The sequence below is a fragment of the Plecotus auritus genome (assembly GCF_963455305.1).
Source record: "Plecotus auritus genome assembly, chromosome: 9".
NCBI lineage: Eukaryota > Metazoa > Chordata > Mammalia > Chiroptera > Vespertilionidae > Plecotus > Plecotus auritus.
This window is the reverse complement of record NC_137783.1, coordinates 34,834,710-34,846,935: the sequence shown is the minus strand read 5'-3', so window position 1 is coordinate 34,846,935 and position 12,226 is coordinate 34,834,710. Positions and strand designations below refer to the sequence as shown.

Below are 12,226 nucleotides of genomic sequence, written 5' to 3'. Positions count from 1 at the left end.
AAATAAACCACATACTCTCTAGTGCCTTCATTTCTGTAGCTTTCTCTATGAACCTGGCTGTCCTGTCTTTAAAATTACTACCCTTCTTCCAAACCCACATCCAATTCCGTCTTCTCCATAGAATTTTTCCTTATTTTCCCCAAATAACTTTGTCTCTCCCACCTTTGACTTCCTTCATGCTCAAATATGTTGTATTTTCCTTATGGCGCTTTCCTAAAGCTACATAGTTGTTATGGTACTCTTCTTACCCTTTTTTCTATTTCTTAGGTAATGCTGATTATGTTATACCTTACTTTTCTATATATCTCATTTCATTTTGTATATGCCTTATATACAAAAAGTGCTCCATAAATGCATTAACTTGTATGGCAGTTGTCTAAATATATGTATAAAACAATCTTTCAAGTACAAAAGACACCTGTGAAACAGATGGAAGCTAAATGGAATTAGAAAAGGATGTAACCAGTACAAAAACAGAAATACACCTTATTTGCATCACAAATCATTGCTCTTTAATCAGAGAGTAATACATCGTTACGGACTCATTAATCTTATACATTAAGACATCAACATTTATTTCAATTCTGACATCTCAAAGTAAATAGAATTTTAACTCAAGTTTCCTACAGCAGTAGACACAGTGCCATTGCTCAATATTTATTTTGTGATCATTTTTGCTGTTTGCTGAACAAAAACAAATAGCAAATAACATTATCTAGGTGTGTCTAAAATTATAACCAATACAAATTATCTAGTTCATTAAATTTCTAGATCAAGAAAATAAAGACAATGAGTTTCTTGACAAGGTCACAAAGCTAAAGGCCCAGGACCATCTGACTGGCACTGCAGCACTGCTCCCATCCAAAACAATAGTCACCTGAAGGCTATAATAACTAGAGCACATTATTCTCAATCAACATTAGAGACAACAGTGCACCAGTACTGAATTACGGTCATTTGCACATTTTCAGCCACGCTCAAGAGAAACAAAAGTGTGATGAGTGAAGGAATGGAAAGGAATTCTTTTTATCTTTCCCAGGAGCCTTATAACCTTTTAAAGGGTTAGAAATGAACACTACTTCCTAAGTTTCTGAGGAGAGTGTTTGTGTTCAAAGACCTCTGAGAGGCAAGAAAAACATGATAGGAAATTACATAAAACTTTTCAAAATACATAATAGAATTTTAACACATAAAAGAGCATGCAACATACAGCATTTTGTATGAAACATTATCAAAAGTTACTATTTGCTTCATAGTAACCAAGAAAGGTGGTGCTTCAGAGAAAAAAGAGAAAATGAAAGAAAAAAAGCTAGCAGGCTATTACTTAAAACACAAACATACCTGCCAATATTTAGCAAATATTTGATATTAAGTATCACTTCTTAAAGCTCTAGTCCTAATAACTAGCATATTATGGTCATTTATAAGTATAATAAATTAATTAATCTTAGTATCACACAGTACTATTCTTGAATACTATAGTTTTATATCAGTGACTGTAAACTATTGCTACATGTAGTAGAAGGGAATTGGCATTGACAGTTTGTATCGAACAAAAATGTTTCTAAGGCTAGAACATTTTACATTAAGTGGATGTATCCATGTAAGTATATAAGTGTAAGTGCGTACAATATGTTCATTTGCTCTCTCTATATACATATATGTATAAATATATGGAATGTGCTTTGACAATATTGATTTTAAATAAGGAACTTATGTATGGAACAGTGATTTTCAAACTTTCCTTGTAGCAATTCATAATAAGAAAAACATACATCACGACCTAGTATACCTACCACATACACAAACACAGGGACTTACATACATAACCAAAACAAAAGTTTCATGAAATAACACCACCCTTACTACACCCAAAGCACTACTATTTCCCATTCCATTTTTTAAAATGCTGTTTGTGATCCACTAAACTGATTTTGTCACCCTGTTCTGGAAGCTCATAAAAGTGCAAAAAAGACACTGGGAAGGTATAAACCTTAGTATGGCCTTCATTCCTTAGGAATAACCTAGGCCAGTGGTCGGCAAACTCATTAGTCAACAGAGCCAAATATCAACAGTACAACGATTGAAATTTCTTTTGAGAGCCAAATTTTTTAAACTTAAACTTCTTCTAACGCCACTTCTTCAAAATAGACTCGCCCAGGCCGTGGTATTTTGTGCAAGAGCCACACTCAAGGGCCAAAGAGCCACATGTGGCTCGCGAGCCACAGTTTGCCGACCACTGACCTAGGCCCTATAGACAACAACCAGAAACTGGCAAGATGAAGTTAGAAATTATTTCATATTGTTCATTCAAAAGCTATGTTGAGCACCTGAAGGGCACTATTATTACGTAAAATATAGACCATATTCTGGGCCATAAAACAAGTCTCAAACATTTAAAAGGAGTAAAATGGTAACAGATCTTCTCTGATAACAGGAGAATTAAATTAAAAATCAATAACAGAAAGCTATCTGTAAAATCCCATATATTTGGGAAATAAATAATATACTTCTAAATAACCCAAGGGCTGAACAAGAAGTCAAAAGGGAAATAGAAAGTATTTTTAACTAAATAAAAATGAAAATACAACACATGAAAATTTGAGGGAAGCAAAATCACAGGCAGAGTGTTACTGGTTTACAGGAGAATGAGCCCAGCCACCAGGTCTGCTTGGCTCCTTCTAGAACAATCCAAACTGTTCACATAAGGAGGGTGGCCACTTGGAGTGGAAACCATTGATTATTTTTACTGAAGGTTAAGATGAAAAACCAGCCCTAGCCAGTTTGGCTCAGCGGATAGAGCATCGGCCTGCAGACCAAAGGGTCCCGGGTTCAATTCCCATCAAGGGCTCGTACCCTGGTTGCAGGCTCCTCCCCGGCTAGGGCTCTGGTCAAGGCTCGTGCGGGAGGCAACCAGTCAATGTGTTTCTCTCACATCGATGTTTCTCGCGGTCTTCCCCTCTTACACTCTCCCTAAAATCAATGGAAAAATATCCTCGGGTGAGGATTAACAAAAAAAAAAAACAAGAAGATTAAAAAACCAGTCCCCCACCTCACCCCTGTTGGAAAGGGTTTCCTAACTCTGAAAGGAGACTAGGGCTCCAATGAGCAATCTGGTGTCACTGAAGGAGGAGAGAGCCACACAAACAGGATAATCTGACTAGAGAGCAGTGAGGGAAACATCCGGAAAGAGGCAAGACGGGAAGCTACCGCGCGCGGTGGTGAGCTGATGGGCAGCACTTCTCTGCAGGCTTCAGGCTGGTGGCCTCCTCCCCATACTAAGGACAACTCCTGGAACACAGTGCCTCGTACTACAGTCTACTTGAAGCTTGTAATGGAGGCTTCATAGAGTCACCCAGAACCAAATTAAATGCAGGAAAACCTCAGCTTCTCAGAGGCCAGCGAGACTAAGGCCAGAAAGAGAACCTGTTTTGCCCTCAGGCAGATGTTCTGAGGCGGCCAGAGGACACCCCCACCCCCCAATCTTGCAAATCTGGGTTCTATTACATATCCTAGTACTTTTATTCTAGCATCACAGGGGTAAGAGAAAGGACAGTATCTCAATACCTGTTTTTAATTAAATAAAATATCAGTTCAACCAGTTTAAAAAGGGGCGGGGGGATAAGAGGGTGTAGACAACCATTAACTCCGTTTGATGGAAAGTACTAGGCTTACCATTTTGATCAGTGGCATTCATTAAACATGTTTTCTCTGTGTTTTTTCAGGAAACTAAAGTGAGTAAGGATGCTACTCTGCTCTTCTGGAGGCAATCCCACATCCTGCTAGGTTTGGTTTTTCTAATATGTGCTTGGCTTCCTAAAACAAGCATAAAACAACCTTATTTAGATCTATGCTATTTATTTCCACGGAGAAGGAACCTCAGAACTTCTTAACTATTAATAGGCGATCTCATCCTTTTACACCTTTTTTATGTTAAAGAAAAATACATGGTACAGGGGAAGGGGGATGAAAGACTGAGTTTAATTGCAAAGATTTAAATGCAGAAAAAGTCACATGGTGGCTTTTTAGAAAAGGAACACTTCCTCCCCGCCCCCTTATTTTTTTTAAATATATTTTATTGATTTTTTACAGAGAGGAAGGGAGAGGGATAGAGAGTTAGAAACATCGATGAGAGAGAAACATCTGTCAGCTGACTCCTGCACACTCCCTACGGGGTATGTGCCCACAACCATGGTACATGCCCTTGACCAGAATCAAACCTGGGACCCTTGAGTCCCCAGGCCGACGCTCTATCCACTGAGGGTCCCCAGGCCGACGCTCAAACCGGTTAGGGCCCCCCCCCTTTTTTTAATCTACCAAGAAACATAAATACTATGTTACTCCTTTAAAAAATATTTTTTGGAAGTTATATCCTTCTTTATTGAAAGACCCTAGAGCAGGGGTGGGCAAACTTTTTGACTCGAGGGCCACAATGGGTTCTTAAACTGGACCGGAGGGCCGGAACAAAAGCATGGATGGAGTGTTTGTGTGAACTAATATAAATTCAAAGTAAAGGAGCGGAGGGGAGAGCAAGAGAACCCTCCGCTCTCTCGGCTCCGCGGGCCGGACAGAACAGCCGGCCGCGGGCCGTAGTTTGCCCACGGCTGCCCTAGAGTCTTAGATTTAACCTTGTAATCTGAAAGTCTAACATACATGTGCAATCTAAACAGTTGACTACTACTCAAAGCCACCATAGGAACTAAACAGCTATATAAATTCATAAACAGTTTCCTCAAATGAAAACCCCACAGAAAATGATGCTTTTGACAGAATACCTCTTCTAAATCTTTTTGGAGGAGAAAAATTTTAAGTGATGGAACAAAGTGAACAAAGTTATATTATTTATTCACCATGTGAAAAGATCCAGTGTACATTACTTCAGAACAGAGGTTTACAATGTATAATCAACATACTGAGTGATGAGCCAGGGAGAATGATTAAATATGCCAAGGTCTTAATTATAATATCACTTTACATCTGAATAGAACAGTTTGCAAAGCCCTTACATCCATAAACTCATTTGACTCTGTATGTCCTTCAATTTAAGTACAATAGATATAAGTCCATCTGAGTAAGAGAAGTTATGTACTAACATGTTTACGAGCATGGAATATAGAGCCAATTGCCTGGTTTGGAATCCTAGCATTGCTGTGATTCTGAGTACATTACTCGACATCTCAGTTTCATCATCTATAAAATGGGGGTAATAATCATTTCTACCTCTTGGACCCACTAAGGATTAAACCAATTAATATATGTCAAGCACTTAAGACAGTGTCTAGCACAGATTAACCATTACGTATTATACAGTGTAATTGTACTTATCAGCAGCATCACTGTATGAACAAGGAAACAAGCCAGTAAAGTCACAGAGCCAGGAACAGAAACCAGATCTTCTCCTATTTGAAGCTCCATCCAGAGAGAGCTGGGTTTGTTGTTGTTTTTAAGTACCCTAAGGTTTTTCTACACTGATATTAACAGTTCAACGTGGAATTATACAAATCAAAACAATTCAGCAGCTCAAAATATTTATAAAGTTGTATTATAAACTATTTTTATGCATACTTTAAGTGAAAATAATTATTTTAAAAAACAAATATTTCATTTTGGGGACAGAACTGTACCTTAAGGAACAGTTATGTGTTGCTCTATTTGCAGAACAAAACTTTTGCTTCACTTTTCAAAAGATAGACCAAAAAGGCAATAATTATCCTATCATATCATAGCCATTAATTCAACTTCTTTAGCAAATAAAAAATAATCCAGAAGGAAATACAATTAACCCTTGAACAAGGCAAGGGTTAGGAGCACCAAACCCTGGGCATCTGAAAATCAGATGCACACATGAGTTCTGACTTTCCCAAAACTTAGGTTGTCCCTCAGTATCCACAGGGGATTGATTCCGGAACCCCCCACAATACCAAAATCCATTGATGCTCAAGTCCTCTATATAAAATGGCATACAGTCGGCCCTGCACATCCACGAACCCCTAACTGTGGATCAAAAACATTACAGTATTTGTTGGGGAAAAAAAAATCCCGCATATAAGTGGACCTGCACAGTTCAAGCACATGTTGTTCAAGGGTCAATTATATGCTAGGACGATGATAATGTCTGTACTATGATTTCCTTTTATTTTCTTTCTTTCTGGTTTTCAAAACATTAAGTATTGTGATGTAAATGATTTTTAAAATGATTTCCAAAAGAGTTAATCAAGATTTAAAATTAGCATTTATAGAACAAATACTTAGAAATTGATTCTGGAAAATTATAGATGGCCAGCTGAAACTGCCTCTTTTTTCAGACATGTTTTAGGTATCTTTCCTCAGACTTTGTTTAAACTTTTTCCCTTTAGGGATTTAGGTGACTGTGATAACATCTTCCACTAAATCTAAAAATAGGGCATGGGTGTGTAAATTTATAAGCTGACATGCAAAATTGGCACTAGATGTCCAAATTAGAGCATTAAATCATTTAGCATATACTGTAGTATAAAAATGTACTTTAAGCACTGATACCCACATGCTTTGTAGATACTGTATATGCAATTTTAATTCAAGAATATTTAATATTTGCTTGTGAAGAGTATGAAGTCATAAACATTTTAACATTCTCAAATATGTCAAATCACTCCTTAAGAGATTAACTTGGACAAAGTACTCCTCCACTCCAGGCCTTTGAATAATGTGGGTAGACTAGCACATCACCGGTTCTCAACGTTCTTTCACCCCAACCCATCTGAGGGATGCAACTTCTCTCCATTTACTGCAGTGGGGACAGCCTCACAAGTGATCATGATACACCACCCTAGAAGCTGTGCCCCTTGCCCTGCCCTGCCCTCCACTCCACTCCCTTCCGCTCTACCCACCCCTGCAGAGTTCTCTGAGGTTATGCACAGCTCCAATGTCTGCCACTTTCTGTACAGAAAAATCACGCCATGACCTGAAATGTATCTGACAGTGTTACTTTAAAACGCTTATAACGAAGCGCTAAATGTTAACATGCATCTTCTTTTGTGGGAACACGCAAGGTTCAAACAAGGATCTGTATGCTGATGATCTCAAGGAGGGCTTCATAACAGTACAAATGGCAAACAACACACCTGCCCTGGAGTTGGCTTCTAATCAAGGAGGGGGGTAAAGGAAGAGGGAAAGTAGGGAATCAAACAAAATAATACCCCCTACAGTGTGAGGAAATGGTTGGAACATGTGACTAAAGGAAAGGCGATTTGTGCAAGTCAAGTTTTCTGATAACAGAAAAGGAATGCCAAAATACAACACATAGAGATGTGATGTTATATGATCCCCAATTTCTTTTTCCAGATACCAATTTTTGCAGGACTGACATCAATTCTAAGTGATTTTTTTTATCAGTCACTAATAATAACCAATAGCTATAAAAATATGGGTTGGGCATATGCTATATTCTAAATACAAGTCAAATACACTGGCTCAGCATGATTAACAATTAGCCTGTATGGTATTTACAAACAGTGTCCTTTTTCTTTGAAGGTCTTCTTACTGCGGACAAAATCCATACTATTTAAAAGCTATTGTATGTGCAAAGTCTTTAGGAAAAATTCTCATATCTAGGAAAAAAGGAAATGGAATTTTACAACTTTTTTGGGAAAATGTGTGTTGTTTCAGTGTCAGCTGATATGACGTCATCATTAATAAGTATAGAAGGCATGGCAAAGATTCCTGCTGGGGCTTCGAAATTACGATTAATTACATGGGAAAAAATGTGTAACTGCATCATCTACAAACCAGAAAACATATTAGTCAATAAATGCTGATTATTAGCTATGTTTTATAGTAAGAGGACCTTCAAATGGCACAAAAAATAACACTGATCCACAGGTTTGAACAACAACAAAAATTGACTAGGTCTGAACGTTGCTGTCCTCTGTACTAGAAGATGCCACCAGTGGTGACTGAAATAGAATGTACCCATCTCTGTTCACTGCTCTATTGATTCATGCCTGAAAAAGTTGATAAAATTTTTCAGTGGGCATCTCTTTCTTCTGAAACCACTTACAAAGCATGCTGTCCATTGTTGGCTTAACTCGCTGAACGCAATTTAAAAAAACCAATTCTCAACGTTCTCCACAGGAACAGGAACTATGAACTGTAAAACCTAAAACTTGGGTTAGGGAACGGACCAATAACTCAACAAGAAATAAAACTGAAGAGAAAGGAAATGCCCCAACCCCAGTTTTGTAAGATGTTCACATTGGAAACGGTAGCAATAAATATTGTGCGAGAGGACAATCACAGAGCTGGAATGGACAAATATTACTTGAATGAATATATACATTTCTTCCTCATTCTGTACCCATGTGTCAAAGCATCCAACACTTTAATTTGTGCCCGTTTCTGTTGTGTCTTGAACTTTATATGTAAGTTTTATCATGAGGGGGGTAAAAAACCTGTTTGGCTTGCCCCACCATGAATCACAGCCAGGAGGTCATCTTGTGTATCAGCAACTATGTTTTCACTACAGCTATGTGACCTAAAGTGGCAGCAGGAGAGGCACCAAAATAGAAGGAGCAGGAGGCTTCTCGGCCCCAAATGGGCTTTTCCAGCCCATTCTGATTGCTGACCAAGAGCCAACCGCAAAGGAGAGAGAGAACAAACCCAACAGCTCCGAGGGAACAGGCTGCAGGCCCACCGCACACCTTCCCTGCCCTCCCCGGGAGCCCAGGGAAGCAAGAACAGAAAGAGAACGGGCTGAAGAAACAGCGAGAAGACACGGTGTGACAGGGGCCGAAACTAGCCCCAGGTGGGGCAAAAATCCAGCGGTGACCGTGAAGCACAGATTTCGGGAAGATCTGGAGACGAAGGAGGATCTGCCTCCCCACGGGGCTGAGAGCGCAGGTCCGGCGCGAGCACAGCGGGTCCCCTGCCTCCTGGCACCTCCAGCACCCGGGACCTGCTCCAGCCACCGGGACCTGCCCCTGCCCTGCCCCTGCCCCTGCCCCTGCCCCTGCCCCCGCTCCCGCCTCACCTGTCCGGCGCCCGCTGGCCCGGCCCGCGTCTCCCGCCGCGGGTACCGCCCCTGCCCACTCTCCCATCCCGCGCCCTCCCGGTGCGTCGCTGGAGACCACCGCCCGAGTCCGTGAGGGAAGGGGCCGCAGCCCGCTCCGCTGCCCCGGGCCTGTCCCCAGCACTCACTTTCTGAATCCGCTTCAGCGCCATGGGTCAGGGAGGACGGCGGGGACACCGGCCGGCGGGGGGCGGCTGCGGGACTCTAGGGGCGTAGGTCGTCGCGGGCGCGGCTCGCTGGCTCCTCGGCTGGCTCTGCGCGGTGGGTCCCCGGCTCGCCGCTCGCTGGCTCGCTCCGGGCGCCTGTGCCAGTTCCGTGTGCGCCCGAGCGCGAGTGTGCGCGAGTGTGCGGGCGGGGACACCGGCGAGACTCTTTTGTTTCCGCTTTTGCTTCTGGGAAGGAGCCTTGGCCCTCCCCGCCCGCGCCCCGCCCCGCCTGGCACACTGGGAAGTGTAGTTCCAGCCCTGTCCCCGCGGTCAGCCCCGGGCGGGGTCCGGTGACTCACTGCTGACCTCAACCCCGCAGCCTGGCTTACCGCCGCCAGGCGCCGGAGTCGGTCTCTGCAGGCTGATCTGGATCCAGATGCTGAACACGGCGTACCCAATCTGTAAAATGGGGATAATAAATGAGCTCATAAAGCGCTTACAGGAATGTATAATGGGCTACAGCTGGTCTTGTTATTTTTACAGACTCCATTCCCTTCTCAAATACACGAATTTCTCATCCTCCACACATGCACAGATTCATCGCTACTTAGCTCCTACTGCAAAAGGCGAACCTCCTCTATCCAGTGCTAACCTCGCATGTCTGCTCCTCCTTGGAACTCCGAATTTTGAGCCTCGCCATCACCACTGGCTCCTTCCCTGATGTTGACAATCCGAGTTCAAGATACTCCTCAGTCCTTCATTCTCATGAACGTGTGTGCTCATTAAAACTTGGCTTCTGCTTTCAGCACAAGCAGAATCGGTTTTCACCAATGTCACACTTGAGCTTTTCTAATTACAAACCCAATCCGCTCCATATCCTCCGTGAGGTTTTAGAACCATTTGATTGTGGCCCACCTGTGCTTGCCATGAACACTCGCTGCCTCTGGCTTCCATGGCCCCAGGGTAGTTGGGTCTTCCACTTCACTAGCTTCTCTTCTGAAGCATTGGAGGGCCCCAGAATTCCAAGCCTGGGTCCCTCATCACCAGTGTCTTCCTGGAGATAATAGAAGTTGAATGGAGGGAAGCATTTCCATTAGAACAGGAATAGAAGAACAATTTTCTAACAGAAGGAAATGGAAATTAGAATGAAATCTTCCACAGGAGGCTACGTTTCCTATTGGGAACTAACAAGGAATACAGCTACTATTGGGATCAAATAAAGACATTGACTGCTAGGTCTAGAAATATGAAGTTAAGCCTAAATGCAATAAGAGGAGGTTTTCATCATGAAAGTAGTAGCGTGGCAATGATATATTGATTAACAAATTAGTCTAATAGAGGGACACAGGATGGTAGATGAAGAGAAAATAGAGAAAGGGAAACAAGTTAAGTTTTTAGGGTCAAGATTACAAGAGCCTATACAAGGATGACATGACTAGAAACACAAAGAAAAATCTTTTTAAAAAAGAAGCAAGGGCCCTAACCGGTTTGGCTCAGTGGATAGAGCGTCGGCCTGCGGACTGAAGGGTCCCAGGTTCGATTCCGGTCAAGGGCATGTACCTGGGTTGCGGGCACATCCCCAGTGGGAGGTGTGCAGGAGGCAGCTGATCGATGTCTCTCTCTCATCGATGTTTCTAACTTTCTATCCCTCTCTCTTCCTCTCTGTAAAAAATCAATAAAAATATATTTAAAAAAAAAAAAAAAAAAAGAAGCAAGGGAACTCAACTACAGTTAGATAAAGAAATTGAAAAAAGGAGTAAGTTTGAACTGCAAATTTATGAGAGAGAGAGACTGGGATAAAGGCTAATGTTGATGATCTTTTGGAGAGGGGATGGTAAATTGAGTTTAGGACATATACAGTTTGAGGTTATCAAACATATAGGTTTCAAAAGGAAAATGCCTACTGGTAGAGACATGGGCATGGAAATACAGATTTGAGAGCAAGCATATGAGAAGATGGATGTGAAACTATAAAATATAAATAAGTCCCCAAAGGACTAGGGGAAAACAGAGAAACGAAACACACTAGAAACTGAATTCTGGGAAATAGCTGTAGTAAATGAGTGAGAGGAAAAAGAAGGGCTAGTGGTGAAAAAGTAGGTAGAAAACCAGGAAAGTATTGTGTGGTGCGAGCCAAGGGAAGCAAACAAAAAGTCAGCTGACTGCTCCAGAAAGGCTCAGGAAATGAAACTCTGGTTCCTCGGAAGAAGACAGTGGGAACTGAGAAGAAGGAGATGAAAGTGTGTATAAAAATCTCTTTAATAGGCTCTATGTAGCCCTGGTCAGTGTAACCCTGCCCAGTGTTGCTCAGTGATTAGAGCATCAGCTCACACCAAAGGGTTACGGGTTTGATTCATGGTCAAGGGCATGTACCTGGGTTGCAGGTTCATTCCCAGTCCTGGTTGGGGTGAGTGCAGGAGGCAACCGATTGATGTGTCTCTCACATACTTATTTCTCTTTCCCCCCTCTCCCTCCTTTCCACTTTCTCTAAAGTTAATGGAAAAATATCCTAAGGTAAGGATTAACAACAACAACAAAGGATCTATCCTTACTTTATACCATACACAAAAATTAACTCAAAATGGAGTAAAGACCTAAACATAAGACCAGAAACGATACAGCTACAACTCCTGGAAGAAAACATAGGGGAAAAGCTACATAACACTGGACTTGGCAATGATTTCTTGGGTATGACACCAAGGGTACAGGCAACAACAGGGAAAAAATAGACAAATGGGATTATATCAAACTTAAAAAACTTTTGTGCAGGAAAGAAAACAAGGAACAGAGTGAAAACACAACCTATTAAATGAGAGAAAATATTCACAAACTTTGTATATGATAAGAGGTTAATATCCACAACATATAAAGAATTCCTCAACTCAACAACAAAAAGCAAATAACCAAATTTTTTAAACGGGCAAAGGACTTGAATAGACATTTCTCTAAAGAAGATATACTGATGGTCAACAAACATGAAAAGATTATTAACATCACTAATCATTAGGGAAATGCAAATCAAAACCAAATGAGA

At 41.4% G+C, this 12,226-nt stretch overlaps 1 protein-coding gene across 1 annotated transcript in view; it reads right to left on the bottom strand.

The window, feature by feature from the left end:
- UBE2D1 (ubiquitin conjugating enzyme E2 D1) overlaps nt 1–9,540 on the bottom strand; it is a 39,015-nt gene extending 29,475 nt beyond the window's left edge. Inside the window, exon 1 of the mRNA XM_080641771.1 lies at nt 9,175–9,540. Coding sequence (XP_080497897.1) covers nt 9,175–9,198 — 24 coding nt within the window. The 5' untranslated portion in view covers nt 9,199–9,540. The remainder of the gene's footprint in view (nt 1–9,174) is intronic.
- Between the last annotated feature and the right edge of the window lie 2,686 nt (nt 9,541–12,226).